Source organism: Doryrhamphus excisus, linkage group LG6 (genome assembly GCF_037039965.1).
Source record: "Doryrhamphus excisus strain RoL-2023G ecotype Guam linkage group LG6, RoL_Dexc_Guam_v1.1, whole genome shotgun sequence".
Classification (NCBI taxonomy): Eukaryota; Metazoa; Chordata; class Actinopteri; order Syngnathiformes; family Syngnathidae; genus Doryrhamphus; species Doryrhamphus excisus.
Genome location: NC_136362.1, coordinates 10,949,695 through 10,972,467, shown reverse-complemented (window position 1 = coordinate 10,972,467; position 22,773 = coordinate 10,949,695). Strand labels below are relative to the sequence as shown.

Sequence of the window (22,773 nt, the reverse complement as noted above, 5' to 3'; positions counted from 1 at the left end):
TAGATGCTGTACGGATCACTCCCTTGCATGGAGTGCTTTTAGTAAATGTGGAAGAGGGCCTTGGAGCTGGGGTCAAGCACAGTAGCAAGGATGAATGAGCTAGTATTGTAAAAAACAGTACTATTTATCGATCTATCAATTCGATATATCAATTGATAATCATTTAGAGCGGGGGTGCTCATTAAGTCGATCGCGATCTACCGGTCGATCGCGGAGGTGGTACTGGTCAATCGGTGGTCGATCGCGGCGTGACATTAAAAAAAATATCATCCTAGCATCAATGCCGTCACTTGATTGATATACAGGGCAGCCATTCAGATGACAACTGAATGTTGCCCTTCGGGTGACCAATCAAATCAAACAACGTCTCTAAGTGCAGCAGAACTTACGATGTCAGCCTATCATCCATCCCCGTTACTTGATGGACATACAGGACAACCAGTCAGATGACAACTGAATTTTGACCTTTATGATGCAAAGTGCTAAGCTAGTCGGCGAATTGCGAAAGTTTATGGTCACTAAAATGAGTGAAGTAGATGGACCAAGTAAAAAGGCAAAAACATATCACTTCCATACGGAATGGGAGGTGGAATTTTTCGAAGTGCGTTTGCCTGGCTAACCTGGCTATCAGCAGCTACTGTCCGGACTATGCATCCCTGGCTGATTCAATTCAGTGCAAGTCATCAAAGTAAACTCAGGTAATTACAAAAAATGTTAATAGTTAATTATGTGTGTTTTGCAATATTGGCTCATTTGGTTATGTAAGGTATATCAACATACATTGTACGTACAAATAATCCTCAATACATTTGAAAATAAATAGATGTTTTGCATTTTTGTAGTGGGTAGATCATTTTGACTCGGTCATTTTAAAAGTAGCTCGCATGCTGAAAAAGTGTGAGCACCCCTGATTTAGAGCTTCAAATTGATGTTAAAGTTTGTGATGAAAGACAATATGATTAAAGATAATATATGTATTTATTAGTCCCAGAAGGGGAAATTTTACAGCAGCCAAAGCACAAGAGTACACAAAAGTAGTACAAAGTACACAAGGGCAGATAATCAAGCAAAATCAGGGAAATACAAATCAGAAGTTAATATGCACTATACACAGTGGTATATACTATGTTGACTGTATGAAGTCACAGGTTTATTGCACAGTTTATTGCATGGTTAATTGCACAGTTATTTTACAGGATTATTTTTCATTCATTTTCCTCACAAGGGTTGCGGGGGGTGCTGGAGCCTATCCCAGCTGTCTTCAGGCAACAGGCGGGGTACACCCTGGACTGGTGGCCAGCCAATCACATGGCACATATAGACAAACAACCATTCACACTCACATTCACACCTATGGATAATTTGGAATCGCCAATTAACCTAGCATGTTTTTGGAATGTGTTTATGTGTTTATTGCACGGTTTATTGCACAGTTATTGTACATGATTATTTTTCATTCATTTTCTACCGCTTTTCCTCATGAGGGTTGCGGGGGGGGGGTGCTGGAGCCTATCCCAGCTGTCTTCAGGCGACAGGCGGGGTACACCCTGGACTGGACGCCAGCCAATCACAGGGCACATATAGACAAACAACCATTCACACTCACATTCATACCTATGGACAATTTGGAGTCGCCAATTAACCTAGCATGTTTTTGGAATGTGGGAGGTAAACCGGAATACCCGCAGAAAACCCACGCATGCACGGGAAGAATGTGCAAACTCTACACAGAGATACCCAAGCGGAGATTCGAACCAAGGTTTTTCTCAGTCTCCTGAATGTGTGGCCTCCATACTAACCACTGCACCACCACGTAGCCTACAGAAAAATTGAATGTTTCATCCAGTAATGTGGGTTGGACAGCAGGTGAACCCAGAAACAAAACAGCAGCAGATGTTGAAAGAGAAAATGTGAAAACTCAACACCCCCCCTCCTCCTCTCACGACCACAAACGCAAAACACGTGCATGAGCTAAAATAAACTGACTCTGAAACAAAAGGCACTCAAACAATGAACGTGACTCTGATGCCAGTCGTCTAAGTGATTTCAATTGCCTTTTTTTTTGTCTGGATGGTGATGTAATACCTGGCTGTCCTCATGTAGCGACAATAGACAAAGTCTGTACTTTACAAAAGACTGCGGCATCCAAAAATAGAACTTCGATGAAGAAAAATATATTTATAGATATGGAACTTTGGATTTCTTGGGAATAATGATTTCTCTTGTTAAAAAAACATTACACTTTTTCCTATGTGTTTTGTAGGGCGTGTTGCGCCTGTACATAGGAACATAGCACTCAATAGGTAGATAAGAAATATACAAACAAGTACCAATATGAGTTTATTCATTCATTCATTTTTTAATGCTTTTCCACACGAGGGTCGCAGGGGTGCTGGAGCCTATCACAGCTGTTTTTAGACAAGAGGCGGGGTACATCCTGGACTGGTCGCCAGCCAATCACAGTTCACATATATACAAACAACCATTCACACTCACATTCATACCTATGGACAATTTGGTGTCGGCAATTAACCTAGCATGTTTTTGGAATTTGGGAGGAAACCGGCGTACCCGGAGAAAACCCACGCATGCACAGGGAGAACATGCAAACTCCACACAGAGATGGCCGAGAGTGGAATCGAACTCAGGTCTCCAGGCGCTTTCTGAACATTCATTCATTCATTTTCTACCGCTTATCCTCACGAGGGTCGCAGGGGATGCTGGAGCCTATCCCAGCTGTCTTCAGGCGAGAGGCGGGGTACACCCTGGACTGGTTGCCAGCCAATCACAGGGCACATATAGACAAACAACCATTTACACTCACATTCATACCTATGGACAATTTGGAGTCGGCAATTAACCTAGCATGTTTTTGGAATGTGGGAGGAAACCGGAGTACCCGGAGAAAACCAACACATGCACGGGGAGAACATGCAAACTCCACACAGAGATGACCGAGAGTGGAATCGAACTCGGGTCTCCTAGCGCTTTCTGAACAATCAACCACAAATGAATATTTCTGAAAAGTTCATTATCCATATAAATTTTCATGACAGGAAATAAGTAATGTTTCCGATTCCGATACCAAATATGGTATTTGGTGGGAATCAGAAACATTACTTTGGCTCCCATGATCCCCTTCTGACTCATGGGTGGTTTTCCTTATGAGTCACAGACATCTCACACCATATTCCAGTATTATTTCATTGTAGTACAATGTTAAAATTGACTCTATAAAACATGACATCCCAACTGAAGCCTCCCCAGAAAGTCTGGAATATAAAAACCTCTTAACAAGCACTGTAAATCCAGCACAGTGCTTTTAAATATGGGATTTATCAACAATGGAGGTGTCAAAAGTGCCCGCCTCTCGGGATTTAACACAAAAGTCAATTTGGCACCAGGGCGACCTCCAATTTAATGCCCAGAGAACATTGTTATTCTGGCACTAATACATTTACACACGCATTTCAAATGTCAGTATAGCTGGTGAATCATAGCTGCTGGTTTTGCGGCATTTAAACAACACTGATGGGATTTTAGATTAGAGATTTAAAATGAGCCGCAGGATAATCCCAGAGCCCGAACAGAATAAGATATAACGTTAAATCCAAATATGGGAACCTTTTGCAAAACAGCAGGAAATTTGGGAAATATGCTCATTTATTCATTGGCAAGCTGTTTGGACAGATAAATGGGTTCAAGGGGCTGCAACCAACGATTATTTTCTTAGTCGATTAATCTGGAGCTTGTGGTTTCGATTAATCGAGTAATCGGTTAGGCCCTACATGGACCGAATCTATATGAACACATCTTGTTTTGCCTAAAACACAAAAATTATTGATTAATTTGATAAATGATTAATCAAAAATACATAGATTAATTGTTGCAGTCCTAATGAATGTCATAAATTAGTAGTAGTTTTTTTTATTATACTGTAGATAAATATAGGAAATGGTCTGTGAACCACCAATGTTGACAGTTTCCTGAGAAAAATAAAAAAATAATCAAACACCAAAGTAAATTTAGATTAATTTGAAAATTGATTAATCCAAAATACTCAGATTAATTGTTGCAGTTTCATTTTTCCTGAGAAAAATGAAAAAATAATCAAACAGCAAAGTAAATTTAGATTAATCTGATAATTGATTAATCAAAACTACTTAGATTAATTGTTGGAGTCCAAATGAATGCCATAAAATATTAGTTTTTTTATTATACTGTAGATAAATATAGGAAATGATTTGTGAACCAACAATGTTGCAAACCTGCTGACGGTAACCTGAGAAAAATTAAAAAATAATCAAACACCAAAGTAAATTCAGATTAATTTGATAATTAATTAATCAAAAATACATAGATCAATTGTTGCAGTCCTAATGAATGCCATAGAATATTTGTTTTTTTTATTATACTGTAGATAAATATAGGAAATGATTTGTGAACCAACCATGTTGCAAACCTGCTGACAGTTTCCTGAGAAAAATTTTAAAATAATCGAACACCAAAGTAAATTTAGATTAATTTGATAATTGATTAATCAAAAATACATAGATTCATTGTTGCAGTCCTAATGAATGCCATAGAATATTTGTTTTTGTTATTATACTGTAGATAAATGTAGGAAATGATTCGTGAACCAACCATGTTGCAAACCTGCTGACAGTTTCCTGAGAAAAATTTAAAAATAATCGAACACCAAAGTAAATTTAGATTAATTTGATAATTGATTAATCAAAAATACATAGATTCATTGTTGCAGTTTTATTTTTCCTGAGAAAAATAAAACATAATCAAACACCAAAGTAAATTTAGATTAATCTGATAATTCATTAATCAAAAATACATAGATTAATTGTTGCAGTTCTAATGAATGCCAAAAAATATTAGTTTTTCATTATACTGTAGATAAATACAGGAAATGATTCGTGAACCAACAATGTTGCACACCTGCTAACAGTTTCCTGAGAAAAATACAAAAATAATCAAACACCAAAGTAAATTTAGATTAATCTGATAATTGATTAATCAAAAATACTTAGATTAATTGTTGCAGTCCTAATGAATTCCATAAAATTTTAGTAGATTTTTAAAATTATACTGTAGATAAATATCGGAAATGATTTGTGAACCAACAATGTTGCGAACCTGCTGACAGTTTCCTGAGAAAAATAAAAAATGTGCCCCTTAAAGAGAAGACCACTGTAGATGTGTGAGCCTTTTTTTTGCCTCCAATCTATAAATATGTCCTTTCAGTTCCTCCGGCTATTTAAAGACACATGGAAACAGATGGTTTGAGCAGCCGGGTGAAGGTTTGTGAGCCTATGAAACGTTTTGGCATTCCGACTCACTTGGCTCAACTCCCACCACACACCTGTCCGTGCTGTCCATCTGGGACCTTAAACGTTACACCACGTTGTTTCTACTCAGAATCATCCACTCATTCCTTTTCTAATCTCTAATCTTTACTTCTAAGTAAAACAAAGACTGTACTGTCTATGCAAACATTGTCCACTGTCATGTTAGAGTATCTAGTTTTCTCCCTTCCACCCACTCATTTTCTTCTCTTACCGCCTTCTCCTTTGTACAGGCACAAGATAAAAGGAAAGCCCTGGAGGAGACCAAGTCCTACACCACCCAGTCTCTGGCCAGTGTGGCTTATCAGATCAATGCCTTAGCCAACAATGTGCTACAGCTGCTGGATATCCAGGCCTCGCAACTACGACGCATGGAGTCCTCCATCAACCACATCTCCCAGGTACATAAAACACCACCATCAGGATCCACACTAGCAGAAACAGTTTTCTCTTCACGAGGTCATGGAGGATGTGGTTGGTTCTTTGGTGGTCATACCACGACACACCCTCAATGGTTCTGAGGGCGTGGGACCTGACGGCATGGATCCAGGAAGCCATAGTGGCCAGGTCTCTGCACCATGAAGGAGCACCGGCAGGGTTGTAGACCGGGAGCTTGGTGCAACGGGAGATGCCATGCCACCTCCATACTGGGGTCCAGAGACTTTTCATGACACCAGCAGCTAGTCTTCCCCGTTTGTTCAGATCAGGCAGTACGTCTTTGCTGTTAGTGAGCTTCTGAGCCGATGTCAGGGGTCAGCAACACACGGCTCCAGAGTTGTTGTGGCTCCCTTCTACTCCTTTCTACTGCTTATCCTCACGAGGGTTGTGGGGGGCGGGGGGTGGTAGAGCCTATCCCAGCTGTCTTCGGGCGAGAGGCGGGGTACACCCTGCACTGGTGGCCAGCCAATCACAGGACACATATAGACAAACAACCATTCACACTCACATTCATACCTATGGACAATTTGGAGTCGCCAATTAACCTAGCATGTTTTTGGAATGTGGGAGGAAACCGGAGTACCCGGAAAAAACCAATCCATGCACGGTGAGAACATGAAAACTCCACACAGAGATGGCCGAGGGTGGAATTGAACTCGAGTCTCCAATCTGTGAGGCCTGTGCGCTAACTACTTAGCCCTGGTTAACATCATCAATCAATCATTAAAACCAAAACGGACTCTTTCCAAAGCAAATTCTTGCATTGAAAATAATGTAAATCCAATTAATTCGTTCCAGACACCCAAAAATTAATTATAAATGACAGATGGCCAACTTTTAGCATCACTTTTGTTGGGGGACCACCCCACCCCCCCCCAAAAAATACATTAACAAAACAACACAAAATAAACACATAATACTGGATCTGGAGATGGCCGAGGGTGGGATTGAGGTCTGCGCGCTAACCACTCGACCACCGTGCAACTTCTAATTTGACTTATTAAGGAAATTGTACATCTATGTAGCTGGAGCTCCAGTTAAAAACATCTGGTCTGGAAATACAAGTAATACAAATACTTATTAGTCAAAGTGATTTTACATAGTACTCCCCTCAGGTCCTTCATATGTGATGAAAACCATGTACAGACATCAGCCAGCTTTCCGTCCAACCAAAATGGAGTCTGTACGAATAAAGCTGTAGATATAGTAGTGGCATCAATCATACGAGGGTTGTCAAACAGCCAAAGCCCCCTTGGTCACTCTTTCTTCATCAGCGCTCCTTTATTTGGCTTTTTTGTTTTTTCTCCCCTCTCTGGCTCCGCTCCATGAGGTTGTGCACCCTGCCTGTCAACCAGTGAATGTCCCCTCCCTGTGTGCTTCATTAAGCCTGTCAGGGATGAAGTGAAATCCCAACACGGGCACTCTTGCCTGCTTAGCATTTTCAACTCCCGCTTTACTCCGCCAGCTTCAGGATGGAGGGTGGTTTGATGTGCTGAAATATGAAGCATTGTCACATGTTCCTCCTCACCCTTCTCTATATCCTTTACTGATATTTGCAATGTACCTTTAATAGAGAACTGGAAGCAGACACATGAATAGACACACTTCGGTACGGGACTAAAAAATTTAAAAATTTAAAAATTTAAAAATTTAAAAATTTAAAAATTTAAAAATTTAAAAATTTAAAAATTTAAAAATTTAAAAATTTAAAAATTTAAAAATTTAAAAATTTAAAAATTTAAAAATTTAAAAATTTAAAAATTTAAAAATTTAAAAATTTAAAAATTTAAAAATGTATTCTTTCGCTCATTTTCTACCGCTCATCCTCACATGGGTCACGGGGGTGCTGGAGCCTATCCCAGCTGTCGCTGAGACGAGCTGGGCGAGAGGCAGTGTACACCAGCTGAACTGGTGGCCAGCCAATCACAGGGCACATATAGACAAACAACCATTCACACTCACATTCATACCAATTTGGAGTCGCCAATTAACCTAGCATGTTTTTGGAATGTGGGAGGAAACCGGAGTACCCGGAGAAAACCCACGCATGCACGGGGAGAACATGCAAACTCCACACAGAGATGGCAGAGGGTGGGACTGAACCCTGGTCTCCTAGCTGTGAGGTCTGCGCGCTAACCACTCGATCACCGTGCAGCCCTGCCAGGTTGTATGTTAAGTTTAAATTCAATACTTGAAAGAACGGGCTTGCGTATTCAAACACTTGGCTGGCCGGATGTGGCGCCCAGGTCGTAGTTTGCCCACCTATACCTGTACTAAATTGTTCCTATTTTTCCACCCATCCATTTTCTTTGTCGCTTATCCTCACATGGGGGAGGGGGGTGCTGGAGCCTATCCCAGCTGTCTTTGTGCAAGAGGCGGGGTACACCCTGGACTGGTGGCCAGCCAATCACAGGGCACATATATAGACAAACAACCATTCACACTCACATTCATACCTATGGACAATTTGGAGTCGGCAATTAACCTAGCATGTTTTTGGAATGTGGGAGGAAACCAAGGCATGCACAGGGAGAACATGCAAACTCCACACAGAGATGGCCGAGGGTGGGACTGAACCCTGGTCTCCTAGCTGTGAGGTCTGCGCGCTAACCACTCATCCGCCGTGCAGCCAGACACAACATTATATAGTGAAATACATCTTCCACCCAATGAAAGTTACTGCTGGCGTATTTCTTTCACTATGCTTTAAGTGTTTATTGGCAGCAGTGAAATATGACGAGGTTGAGGTTCCGAGCCATGTCAGCAGGCCTGTAATATACATTAATGATTTATTTTATAGCGTTGTAGAAAGATTATTTGCGGACATGACATTCTGAGGGTTAACGCCTCAAAAGAGAGATCGCAGGCTACTCCTACTGAGGATTTGGACAAATTTATTCATTTGTTTTCTACCGCTTATCCTCACAAGGGTTGCGGGGGTTGCTGGAGCCTATCCCAGCTGTCTTTGGGCGAGAGGCTGAGTACACCCTGGACTGGTCACCAGCCAATCACAGGACAGGCACAAATATGGTTTTGGTTTTAATGATTGATTGATGATGTTAACCAGGACTGTCAAGTGGTTAGCACACAGGCCTCACAGATTGGAAACTCGAATTCAATTCCACCCTCGGCTATCTCTGTGTGGAGTTTGCATGTTCTCCCTGTGCATGCGTGGGTTTTCTCCGGGTACTCCGCTTTCCTCCCACATTCCAAAAACATGCTAGGTTAATTAGCGACTCCAAATTGTCCATAGGTGTGAATGGTTGTTTGTCTATATGTGCCCTGTGATTGGCTGGCCACCAGTCCAGGGTGTACCCCGCCTCTCGCCCTAAGACAGCTGGGATAGGCTCCAGCACACCCCCCGTGACCCTCGTGAGGATAAGCGGTAGAAAATGAATGAATGAATGTTGTGCTTGGCTGCATGGCGGTCGAGTGGTTAGCGTGCAGACCTCACAGCTAGGAGACCAGGGTTCAATTCCACCCTCAGCCATCTCTGTGTGAAGTTTGCATGTTCTCCCTGTGCATGCGTGGGTTTTCTCCGGGTACTCCGGTTTCCTCCCACATTCCAAAAACATGCTAGGTTAATTGGTGACTACTTGTAAGGATAAGCGGTAGAAAATGAATGAATGTTGTGTCTGACGGAGGAGATTAGCAACAGGAAGAGCTACTGCTACTATACGAGAGCCACGCCCTCTTTTCGGGACAAGGTCGTTTTCTGAAACATCATCCACGTTGTTCCACTGTAGTGGAGATGATATTCATGTTCTGTGGCAGATGTATGAGTTATAGCGGCATGACAGCTGCGTTGTACCGTCTGTTTCCGCAGACTGCAGAGCTTGAGCAGACGGCCAGATGTTAATTAAGAGTGCGGAGATTATAAAAGAAAACCAGATTAGGAGAGTGCTGAGGGGACACCACAGGTCTGGTGTCAATGATTAGGTAATCATGATGTGTGTTTCAAATTTTAATTCAACCGCAATGCAGCCCCAAATGCTGAAAAAAATCCCATCCTCGCTTGCAGAACTGGAGCACGCATGCTTCATTGTTGTCAATACTTGAAGGGGGAGTCTAAATCAGACCGTTGTTTGACTTTGAGACGACAGAGACTCTCTCGCCGCAGCTCATAGTAGCTTCCTTCCATCTTGCATATCACCAACAGGAAACATCCCAGCGAAGGCTGGGAGTGTCGCCTCAATTTCCTGCTATTACACGCTCTCTGTATGCCGGGGAAAGGATGTCAGGGCTTCTCATATGTTGACTTATTTCTGTTTTTCAATTTGGGGCCATCTGCTTACCTTCACTCACGACCAAATTATTCATGATATGGATCAGGGGTGTCCTAACTTTTTCCACAAGGGCCTTTTTGTTACTTTCATTTGTAAAGCACCACATGGAGATAAGCTAAAAAGTTATATAAATATTTCAAGAATTTTTCCCATTTTGCTGCTAGTTTTTTTTTAATTTCTCAAATATATAAAGAATTATCGTAAATTTTCTTCCTAAAATATGATGACTTAATTCCGATAATATTTTGACTTTATTCTCGTAATATTAACTTTTTTTCTGCAACCTAATTAAAAAAAAATTAACTTTATTTTGTTTGGATAATTTCTCATAATATTAGGAATTTTATATTTCAACTTTATGCTACTAAAATGACGTTATTTTTCCTGATGACTTAATTCCGATAATATTTTGACTTTATTCTCGTAATATTAACTTTTTTTCTGCAACCTAATTAAAAAAAATTAACTTTATTTTGTTTGGATAATTTCTCATAATATTATGAATTTTATATTTCAACTTTATGCTACTAAAATTATGTTATTTTTCCTGATGGGTTTAATATTCTTAAAATTGAAATTGTGACTTTTTTCCTTTATAGTTTGACTTTATTCTTGTAAAAATTATAGCTGTTTTTTTCAATTTTTGCTGTTGTTTTTTTTTTTTTACCAGCTATTTCTACAAGTTTCTTCTTGTAATTACTTGTAATTACTTGTAAAAACTTTATTCACACAATATTTTGACTTTCTTCATGCAACATTGTAACTTTTTCCGGAACCGAATTTCCCCCCCAAAATTTGTATTGTTGTTGTTTTGTTTATTTTTCATATTACGACTAATATTTCAACTTTATGCTCATAAAATTACATTATTTCCCCCCCCCCATCATATTCTATTGTTATTATTTGACTTTTTCTCCTTGGGCGTAATATTTTGACTTTCTTTTATTACTGCTGAATTTTCATTTTTTAATAGAAATATGTATTTAAATATTAATATTATATATTATAATATATTAAAAAATTACGATATGTACTGTATACTATATAATTGTAATAGCAAGCTAATTAACTCCAGACCGCAAATGGCCCCCGGGCCACACTTTGGACACCTCTGATCTGGCTTGTCGTTACAACTCCATCCAGTAGATGGCATTGTAACCACATACTCAGAGACACTTTTGGTGTTGCAAACCAAAACATAAACACCAAAACAGCGTAACAGGTAAATGAACATCCAGCGACAAGCGACAATGATGTGTTCTGTGTGAGTAAACAATTAAACGTTAACATCAAACACTTTAACTATTATTTACAAAGTGCCCGCAAGGCATGCTGGGCAGCATGTTTCCTAAAATGAGCAGCTGTGAGTATTACAAAATGAAACAAATGAGTTCTCTTCTTCAAAGATATAAAGTAGTCAAGCAACGTCGACCATCTTGTTATTCACCTCGTTATTTAATTTCCTGTTTTTTTTTCTCCCACAGACGGTGGACATCCACAAGGAGAAGGTGGCACGGCGTGAGATTGGCATCCTCACCACCAATAAGAACACCTCTCGCACCCATAAGATCATTGCCCCGGGCAACATGGAGCGGCCCGTGCGCTACATTCGAAAACCCATCGATTACACCCTGCTGGATGATGTGGGGCACGGAGTAAAAGTAAGATCGATTTGTGGGATTTCGACAGTCGGAATAGTTCACCCCACCGCTAAAAATGTATTCTCATTATTTTCAGAGGGGGAATGTTTTGTGTATTCTCTCTCTCTCTCTCTCCATGTGATCCCATCTGCTCCAACCCCCCCCATGTCGCTTCCTCTTTGACAACAGTGTGTGTGTTTGCGCCTGTGTGAATGTGTCCACACAATTATGTGCATTGATTGCTGCTGTCATTGATTTCCGCAGCATGTTTGGATCGGACTCTTCTTCCCTCTCGCCGTGTCGTCGTCTGCCAAGATAGCGGCTGCCTGCTAGTTTTCAAACATCCATGATTCAAAGTCAGGGGCGTCTTTTATTTCCTCATTCGGGAGGTTGCCCCCGTTATTTAAATGGGCTTTATTCAGGATTGCTGCATATGATGAATCTCAACGAGAATCATTGTTGGCCCAAAAATGCTATCACTATTTTCACACGAGTTAAACCAAGGGGTGTCCAAATAGCCTGGAGGCTATTCTTTTAATATCATTTAAGAAAACCCAAAAAAAAAGGAAAAATCTGCAGTAATTTTACAATAATAAAGTCAAAATATTAAGACAACTAACCAGAAAAAGTTGTAAATTTACGGAAATAACATTGTAATATTAAATATTGTCATTTTAGTAGTTGAAATATTGAAGAAATTTTTTTTCAAAGTCATTATATTATGACGAAAACAAACAAAACAACAAATGAATTTGTAACTTTAAAAAAATTAAAGAATGAAGTCAAAATATTATGGGAATAAAGTCATAATTACAAGAAGAAAATTAAAAAAACAACCACAGCAGAAATGGAAAAAAACCGCTGTAATATAACAAGAATAAAGTCAAAATATCATGAGGAACACAGGAACAGGAAAAAAGTTGTAATTTTAGGAGGATAAACTTGTAATATTATGGGAAAAATGCATTAATGCATAAAAAATGCATAAAGTCATAATTACGAGAAGAAAGTTTAAAAAAAACAACCACAGCAGAAATTAAAAAAAAACTGCTGAAATATAACAACAATAAAGTCAAAATATTATGAGGAACACAGGAACTGGAAAAAGTTGTAATTTTAGCAGGATAAACTTGTAATGTTATGAGAAAAATGCATAAATGCATAAAAAAATGCATAAAGTCATAATTACGAAAAGGAAGTTTAAAAAAACAACCACAGCAGAAATGGGAAAAAAATCAGCTGTAATATAACAAGAATAAAGTCAAAATATTACGAGGAACACAGGAACAGGAAAAAAGTTGTAATTTTAGGAGGATAAACTTGTAATATTCTGAGAAAAAATGCATAAATGCATAAAAAATGCACAAAGTCATAATTACGAGAAGAACGTTAAAAAAACAACCACAGCAGAAATGGAAAAGAAACTGCTGTAATATAACAAGAATAAAGTCAAAATATTACGAGGAACACAGGAACAAGAAAAAAGTTGTAAGTTTAGCTGGATAAACTTGTAATATTATGAGAAAAATGCATAAATGCATAAAAAATGCATAAAGTCATAATTACGAGAAGAAAGTTTAAAAAAACAACCACAGCAGAAATGGAAATAAAACAGCTGTAATATATCAAGAATAAAGTCAAAATATTACGAGGAACACAGGAACAAGAAAAAAGTTATAATTTTAGGAGAATAAACTTGAATATAGAATAAACTATGAGAATTTTTTTTATTTTGTACCATTCAGTTGAATTATTAAAGAAAAAAATGTTTAAATGTTTTTGTTTTTTTTTTTTTACATTTATGGAAAATTATGTTGGAGGAAAAAAGTATTATATTATGGAGATAAAGCCACAATATTATGGGAATAAAGTGGCAATATTACAAAAATAACATTTACAAAAAATATTTAAGAAGGAAGTTTTAAAAATAAATATTTTTCAAGAAATCTTTTGAAAAAAAAACGGTAAATCTGTTAAATAAGTAAAAAGTTCGTACTAATTGCTGCTTTTTCACCTATACACTGTTCCCTCGTTTATCATGGGGGACAGGTTCCCAAAATAGCCCGCATTAAGTAAAATCCACAAAATATCTAACTTCATATTTTTTACTGGTAATGTTCCATCATTCACAAAACCAAAGGAGCTGGCACGTGAATTGACTCGAACTCGGCATTCCCATATTTTACCGACCTGTAGCATTTTAATGACGGTTGCCGGGGTGACGTCGACCGACCCGCAGTAACAAAACGTTACTTGTGCAGAACCTGCAGGTTGTCACAGCTTAGTTGGCAGAACACGACAGTCGGTTGTCAAGTGTCACCACGGGGTTCTTGGCACACAGAATAAGAGGGAGCAAGATGGAGGGATCTGTGAGAGGGGCAGCATTTCCCTGCCAGAAAGAGAAGCTCTTTTTTTTTTTTTTTTTTGTTGTTTGCTCTTGAGTTCCTGAGACTTTTCTTCCATTTGTTTATCTGTCAGATCCAAAGGTCACTTTGCTGTTGCCTGCTGCAAAACGTTTTATAATTTTGTTTTATAATTTCTGAACCAATGAGCATATCCCGTTCTTCTCTCTTTGTCCGCTTGCATTCAGTGGCTCAAAGCCAAGGTAAGAAATACTCACTGTATTAATCCATATGTTCTTTTTCCATTCCCTTTCAAATATTTTTGCCGTTTTATATTACCCATAAAAGAAAATATTGTTATTTTCTATCAAGTGGTTACCCATAACTATTATCGTTACCTGTTCTTTGCCCTTATAGCAAAATGGGAACAATGCTGCTGCAGGACGGGCAGGACAAGGGACAGGTACGCTGTCCAGGACCAACCCGCCAACACAGAAACCACCGAGCCCTCCAATGGCTGGCCGCGGCACCCTGGGGTAAGAGTTGAACCTGTATTAAATAGCACAGTCATGCCTGAATGACGAATGACTGTGTCGCTCTCATTCATTAGTTTATTTAGGTAACGTTTCAGTCTGTTTGACCTTCATCAGACATATTTGATCCCATCTCCGCCCTACACACATATATGTATGTCCCCGATGGGTGCAGGCAACCAATCCGGGGACTTAGGGGGCGACATGTTTTGAGTATCACCTGTCGAAGGGCAATAACATTCATTTAACAGGTGTACAGATTTTAACATAATATGAAAATTTAAAAATTTAATTCAAGCACAACACATGAACACATGTACAAATAGGGGCAACCATGGCAATGATTTAAAAAGGGACTGAAATAATTAGTGTGGGTGGCGGGCACGGTGATTAGCGGTGAATTACACCTTCTTTATCAAAGTGATGCCACTTGGAAACCGCTGCTACAAATGCAATGTGAACTTTTATTGTATGTATATTAGCATTCCACAGGACACCAAACTTGATGCATGAGACAAGATTTTAATATTAAGTTTAAGAAAAGTACAATGAAAAGATAAAACAGGACAAACACAACTTTTTTATTGAACCAATGCAGCTGGTTTTGAAATGTTTATTGTCTCACAAGTTGACGCTACGTAAGTACTAAGTAAGGTAAAACAACTATTAGGAGGTGAACAATCAAACAAACAAACAATTTTTTAATTTAAACTCATTGGTGGCTGCACGGCGGTCGAGTGGTTAGTGCACAGGCCTCACAGATAGGAGACTCGAGTTCAATTCCACCCTCGGCCATCTCTGTGTGGAGTTTGCATGTTCTCCCCGTGCATGCGTGGGTTTTCTCTGGCTTTCTCCCACATTCCAAAAACATGCTAGGTTAATTGACGACTCCAAATTGTCCATAGGTATGAATGTGAGTGTGAATGGTTGTTTGTCTATATGTGTCCTGTGATTGGCTGGCCACCAGTCCACGGTGTACCCCGCCTCTCGCCCGAAGACAGCTGGGATAGGCTCCAGCACCCCCGCAACCCTCGTGAGGAAAAGCGGTAGAAAATGAATGAATGAATGAATGAAAGTTGACGCCAAACAATATCTGGTTAACATTTTTAATGACCAAAAAATTAATCGTCTACAACACATCACCAGTATGGTAAAACAACAATTAGGAGGTGAACAATCAAACAAACAAACAATTTTTTTATTTAAACTCATATTGGTGGCTGCACGGTGGATGAATGGTTAGCGCACAAGCCTCACAGCTAGGAGACCCGAGTTCAATTCCACCCTCTGACATCTCTGTGTGGAGTTTGCATGTTCTCCCCGTGCATGCGTGGGTTTTCTCCGGGTACTCTGGTTTCCTCCCACATTCCAAAAACATGCTAGGTTACTCCAAATTGTCCATAGGTATGAATGTGAGTGTGAATGGTTGTTTGTCTATATGTGCCCTGTGATTGGCTGGCGACCAGTCCAGCTGGGATAGGCTCCAGCAACCCCGCGACCCTCGTGAGGATAAACGGTAGAAAATGAATGAATGAATAAACTCATATTGGTACTTGTTTGTATATTTCTTAGCTACCTATTGAGTGCTATGTTCCTGCATACAGACGCAACACGCCCTACAAGACACTGGAGCCTGTGAAGCCTCCAGTGGTGCCCAACGACTACATGACAAGCCCGGCCCGACTGGGCAACCAACAGAGCCCTGCACGCACAGCCTCGCTCAATCAGAGGCCCAGGACACACAGGTAGCGTTGACGACGTGATTCGCTAGTAAGGCTCCAGCGATAATGTCATGTAACGATTCCACAGCGGCAGCAGTGGCGGAAGTGGTGGCAGGGAGAACAGTGGGAGCAGTGGTGTGGGTGTCCCCTTAGCGGTCCCCACACCTTCCCCTCCCAGTTTGGGCCAAGGTGAGTCCTTGCAGCAATGAGATCCACTTTTCTTGCTACTCCATTTAAAGCTCTTCCCTCTTTCACAGTGGTGACTTCCTCCGCATCAGTGCCCCAAGGTCCCGGACTCGGTCCGATTCCCATGTCCCAGTTCGGCACCATCTCCCGACAGATTTCCCGTCACAACTCCTCCACCACTTCCTCGGCCTCCATGGTGTCGGCCACGGGAACATACCGCCGCGCTCCGTCTGTTTCTTCTCAGCAGCCTCACATCAACGGGGGTCCGGCCTTCCCACAGAGCTCAGGTAGCTTCAGGTTTCATGCATTTGTATTTAATAGTTCTCATGTTTAATACAATATATATTATATATATATACAATATACAGGACAATATAAAACAGGCAGGGAGGAGGTTTAAAGTAAAGTAAAAGTTAAGCTTATGTAGAAGTGATAATTAAGGTTGTGTGAGTAACAACAATGCATCTATTTCTTTATTTTTCCATCAACTGTTGCCCGGCTTTAATTGTGCTATGTGAGTGCGCTATTAGACTGAATCTAAAGATGTAATAATAATAATATCTAACACTATTTATCATTGTTATCATCAAACAAGTTCACAGGTTAGTGCCTGTGTGTAATTATAATGTACAGGTACATACTGTATGTTTGACACGGCGGATTAGTGGTTAGCGCGCAGACCTCACAGCTAAGAGACCAGGGTTCAATTCCACCCTCTGCCATCTGAGTGGAGTTTGCATGTTCTCTCCGGGTTTTCTCCGGGTACTCCGGTTTCCTCCCACATTCCAAAAACATGCTAGGTTAATTGGCGACTCCAAATTGTCCATAGGTATGAATGTGAGTGTGAATGGTTGTTTGTCTATATGTGCCCTGTGATTGGCTGGCCACCAGTCCAGGGTGTACCCCTGCCTCTCGCCCAAAGACAGCTGGGATAGGCTCCAGCACCCTCCCCCCGCGACCCATGTGAGGATAAGCGATAAAGAAAATGGATGGGTGGAAAAATTTAGTACAGGTACAGGTGGGCAAACTACAGCCTGGGGGCCACATCCGGCCCGCCAAGTGTTTGAATACGGCCCGCCTGTTCTTTCAAGTATAGTCCAGGGTGTGCTGGGATAGGCTCGAGCACCACCCGCAACCCTCGTGAGGACAAAGCAGTAGAAAATGAATGAATGAATGAAGGTACATATGTGTTATTATTATATAAGCATAGTAAGCATGTAAACAAACCCAAAGTCACTTATGGAAAGTGGACCTGGCAACACTGATGTGTGTGTGTAAGTCTGTATTATGTCTTAGTTTGTCTGATTATGTCTACTCTATTGAGTAATAAGAGTGTAGAGATGACTATAGGGGTGTTATTTCATGTAGAGAGGGCTCTAATAATGTTAAAAATGTATTTTGAAGGCCATAAAGAGGTTTTTGATGCTTTAAATACAGAAATATTCAATGTATAAATAAGGATTATTGCTTTTTCTACGAATACGGTCGGGTCTGAAACTAATCAATATGAAGAAGTTCAATTTAGGTGCGAATCCACATAATCATGACATTATCCACCGCCTGTAGTTGTACGTCTTTCCAATTACAGAACTACTCCCCTTTTACACCTTACTCATAGTTTTGCAGCGCTTAATTCCCGCCGTCGTCGACATTGGCGTACTAAAGCCTCGATTTCGACATGCTCAGCAGCGCCTCCTATTTTTCGCTCACTCACAAGCTTTATATTTCTGTCCACTTCTTTGTGCTTCGTCACTGCTTCACACCTCACCTGTCCTTCTCTCTGTCCATTCAATCAACATTCTTTCTGCCGCGGCCTTATGTCGCCTGGTCGCTTTCCACTCTAGTGGCTCCTCCGCCTCCTCCGATGGTCCAGCTGACACCACAGATACCTCTCACCGGCTTTGTGGCCAGAATGCAAGAGAGCAGTAAGTACTCTTGGATGTCATGTTGGTACTGGTCATCATTTTATACTACACTAGTATACACATACTTAGATGTACTATTTGCCACAATAGTAGACAATGACATCTATCTCGTCGGCAGCGACCAAAGGGTGGCCTGGGGGTTATTTTCAGTCCGCAGCTTGTTTTTAATGGGTCGTGAGACAATTTTATATTATAAAAATAAGCTGGGGCGGCACGGCAACCAAGTGGTTAGCACGCAGACCTCACAGCTAGGAGACCAGGGTTCAATTCCACCCTCGGCCATCTCTGTGTGGAGTTTGCATGTTCTCCCCGTGCATGCGTGGGTTTTCTCCGGGTACTCCGGTTTCCTCCCACATTCCAAAAACATGCTAGGTTAATTGACCACTCCAAATTGTCCATAGGTATGAATGTGAGTGTGAATGGTTGTTTGTCTATATGTGCCCTGTGATTGGCTGGCCACCAGTCCAGGGTGTACCCCGCCTCCGGCCCCAAGAAGGCTGGGATAGGCTCCAGCACCCCCGCGACCCTTGTGAGGAAAAAGCGGTAGAAAATGAATGAATGAATAATTCATTGAACCACTGAAGCCAAGATGGCTGTGCCTTGTTTATTTTTTAAAGACATCTGATTGGATGTAACGATAAGAGGCCCCACCCCATCGCATCCCAATGACCGTCATTTGACACCACAAAAGAGCGAAACCATTCCTGTCTTACAAATAGGCTGGATCTTGCACCGAGTTCTCAGTCTCGAGCTGTCCTATCTAGTCTGACTAGTGTTTGTCCCGCCCAGTCCCTTGAGCATGAACTGAAGATACCTGCTCAAATGAGAGACGAAACGCCTTCTAAGACAACCCGAAACGTTTGGTTGCGATCGATTCCATGCCCGCAATGTGTCTTCAGCATCCACACGCCGCTACACACTGACTCTGCTCGCTTTGTGGCTTTCACACACACATACCTCTGGTTGCACCGTGTGCGGGGGGGGGGGGGTTCCTTGAGAGGTTGCCATGACGATGGACCTCTCTTGTCCTGTTCTGTCTCCGCTGATGGGAAAAAATGTGACCTGACACCGCTACCCCATTTCAGCCATCGTAAGGACCAAACTGTCTGATTGAACATGACAGTAACCAAAACACTGAATGGACAACTTTAATACCATTATGGAGTGGCCCTCTAGTGGGCAGATAAATTACAGCATTTCACTTGAGTGGCAGTGGATCCTCTCAAGTTAATATAGATTCAGCAAATTTGTGAAGTATTGGTTCCAACAAAAATATGTTTGAAAAAATTGAAACAAAAAATAAAGAAATAAAAATTTTCCCATAAAAAAAAAAATCTCATTCAGCCTACCTTGGTAATAACTTGGAAAAAGGCAGATAAAATCCACAGCATACCACTATTAATTAAAATAAAAAAAGTAATACAAAGTTAAAATTAATTAAAATAACGACACCATTTTTGTTTTTTTCAAGTGTTGAGATTTTGCATTTTGGTTGGTGGTCCTTGAACGCACCATGTGAGGCGCAAAAGTGAAACTTTTCCCATTAAAAAATAAATCTCATTCAGCTTACCTTGGTAATAATTTAGAAAAAGGCAGGTAAAATCTACAGCATACCACTATTAATTAAAATAATAATAAAAAAATTAATAAAAAGTTAAAATTAATTAAAATAACGACACCATTTTTGTTTTTTTCAAGTGTTGAGATTTTGCATTTTGGTTGGTGGTCCTGGAACGCACCATGTGAGGCGCAAAAGTGAAACTTTTCACATAAAAAAATAAATCTCATTCAGCTTACCTTGGTAATAATTTAGAAAAGACGGGTAAAATCTACAGCATACCACAATTAATTAAAATTAAAAAAATAATTGCAATAATTCTAATTAAAAATTAATTAAAATAACAACACAATTTTGTTTTTTTTAAGTGTTGAGATTTTGCATTTTGGTTGGCGGTCCTTGAATGCACCATGTGAGGCACAAAAGTGAAACTCATAGATTTTTTCCCATTAAAAAAAAATCTCATTCAGCTTACCTTGGTAACAATTTAGAAAAAGGCGGGTAAAATCTACAGCATACCACTATTAATTAAAATAAATAATAATAATAATTAAAATAATTTTTATTAAAAATTAAAATAATTTTTTTTTTTTAAAGTGTTGAGATTTTGCATTTTGGTTGGTGGTCCTTGAATGCACCATGTGAGGCGCAAAAATGAAAATCATAGATCATCTTAAATTATGATTCATTAGTGGGGGGTACCTATGCATTGTTACCTCAAAATGTATTCAATAAGTGTGTGAATTTAAACCTGGATTGGGTTATGAGTGAACAACGGCAGTTGAAGAGAGAAGAGTACGGTTCTGAAGCTGAATCTATGTTTTATTTTTATTCACCTTTCCCGTACAATGTTTGTCCTCCTCAGTAACAGACAGCCCAGCTCCGCCTCCCCCGCCTCCACCAGAGGACATGGCCGTGTTTGAGGAGCCCTCGCCTCCTCCTCCGCCACCGCCTGTCGACTACGAAGAGGAGGAGGCTGCAGTGGTCCATTACAGTGACCCTTATGCTGATGGAGATCCCCACTGGGCCCCTAAGGCCTATTTAGAGAAAGGTACATGCAACTTTAAAAAGCTTCACTTCATTTTGGAGCCTGCACTTAATGTCACCGTTTTTTTTTTTTACAGTTGTGGCCATCTATGACTACAGCAAGGACAAGGAGGATGAGCTGTCCTTCATGGAAGGAGCCATCATTTATATCATCAAGAAAAACGACGACGGATGGTTTGAAGGCGTCTGCAACGGCGTCACGGGACTCTTCCCGGGAAACTACGTGGAGTCCATCATGCACTACGCTGATTAGGAAAAGGTAAAAACGGTGAAGGTGTACAGATGGATGCAGTTCTTATATCTCTCCTTTTTTCGGTCAAGTGCCATGGCGACATCTTGGAATATTCCATTTTGTTTTTTGAGGCGCACAAAAATGGGGGGTGTTGAAGCTTTGGAAGAAGGGGAGATCAAAGCATTTCATATTGCTGTCACGTGATCGACAGCAGGCTGAATATTTGTAAATGTTTAGTGTTGATACGTTAGTGCGACAGCCTGTCATTGAATTTGCAGCGTTTTCTTCACGTGACGCTGCATCTTATCAACTTTACTCGCAAACCGACCTGCTTCCAAAGCTCTTCTCTCTTCTGAAAAAAAAAGCCATTCTACCTTATCATGAGTGAAAACAACATCAAATGCATTAGCACACGGTTGAATGTCAGAATTGTGTCATTAAGGAAAGAAGCGATCGCCTAAATCACACACTAAAAAATTCTTACTCTAGATCGGGGGTGGGCAAACTGCGGCTTGCGGGCCCACCGGGCATTATACAATACCCATACCCCAAAAAAAACAAAACATGTATGTCAGCCGCAAGGCATGCTGGGTAGTTTATGGTATTCATTTGTCACATTTTTGATTGTAAACTATGTTGACAAGGTTGTCAGAGAAATAAACATAATTTATATTCATACTAGGATTACCCAGCATGCCTTGCGGCCATTTGGAAATGACATTTTTAAGTTACGTGTTATGTTTAGCGCTTAGTTGTCGTACTTGATTCACGTGATGCCTTGAGTTTCACTGACTCAGGACTATTCGATGAGTTAAGTTTCACTGACTCATGACTACTCGATGAAGAGTTAAGTTTCACTGACTCACGACTACTCGATAAAGGCTCGAGTTTCACTGACTCACGACTACTCGACCAATGCCTCGAGTTTCACTGACGCACGACTACTCGATGAGTTAAGTTTCACTGACTCATGACTACTCGATGAAGAGTTAAGTTTCACTGACTCACGACTACTCGACCAATGCCTCGAGTTTCACTGACGCACGACTACTCGATGAGTTAAGTTTCACTGACTCATGACTACTCGATGAAGAGTTAAGTTTCACTGACTCACGACTACTCGATAAAGAGTCAGGTTTCACTGACTCACGACTACTTGATAAAGGCTCGAGTTTCACTGACTCACGACTACTTGATAAAGGCTCGAGTTTCCCTGACTCACGACTACTCGACCAATGCCTCGAGTTTCACTGACGCACAACTACTCGATGAGTTAAGTTTCACTGACTCACGAGTACTCGATGAAGAGTCAAGTTTCACTGACACATGACTACTGAATGAAGAGTTATGTTTCACTGACTCACGACTACTCGATGAAGAGTCAAGTTTCACTGACACATGACTACTGAATGAAGAGTTATGTTTCACTGACTCACGACTACTCGACCAATGCCTTGAGTTTCACTGACTCAGGACTACTCGATGAAGACTTAAGTTTCACTGACTCA

General features: G+C 40.5%; 1 protein-coding gene across 3 annotated transcripts in view; it reads left to right on the top strand.

The window, feature by feature from the left end:
• LOC131125205 (abl interactor 1-like) overlaps positions 1-22,773 on the top strand; it is a 26,142-nt gene extending 3,369 nt beyond the window's left edge. The window contains exons 2-11 of one of the 3 annotated variants that reach the window (XM_058066506.2): positions 5,591-5,758; positions 11,566-11,742; positions 14,312-14,326; positions 14,481-14,599; positions 16,201-16,341; positions 16,406-16,506; positions 16,575-16,790; positions 18,348-18,428; positions 20,852-21,037; positions 21,111-22,773. In XM_058066506.2, the coding sequence (XP_057922489.2) occupies positions 5,591-5,758; positions 11,566-11,742; positions 14,312-14,326; positions 14,481-14,599; positions 16,201-16,341; positions 16,406-16,506; positions 16,575-16,790; positions 18,348-18,428; positions 20,852-21,037; positions 21,111-21,286 (1,380 nt within the window). In that variant the 3' untranslated portion in view covers positions 21,287-22,773. Of the gene's footprint in view, positions 1-5,590; positions 5,759-11,565; positions 11,743-14,311; positions 14,327-14,480; positions 14,600-16,200; positions 16,342-16,405; positions 16,507-16,574; positions 16,791-18,347; positions 19,763-20,851; positions 21,038-21,110 lie in introns of those variants that run through there. The other 2 variants (XM_058066508.2, XM_078791407.1) reach the window with 2 other exon arrangements.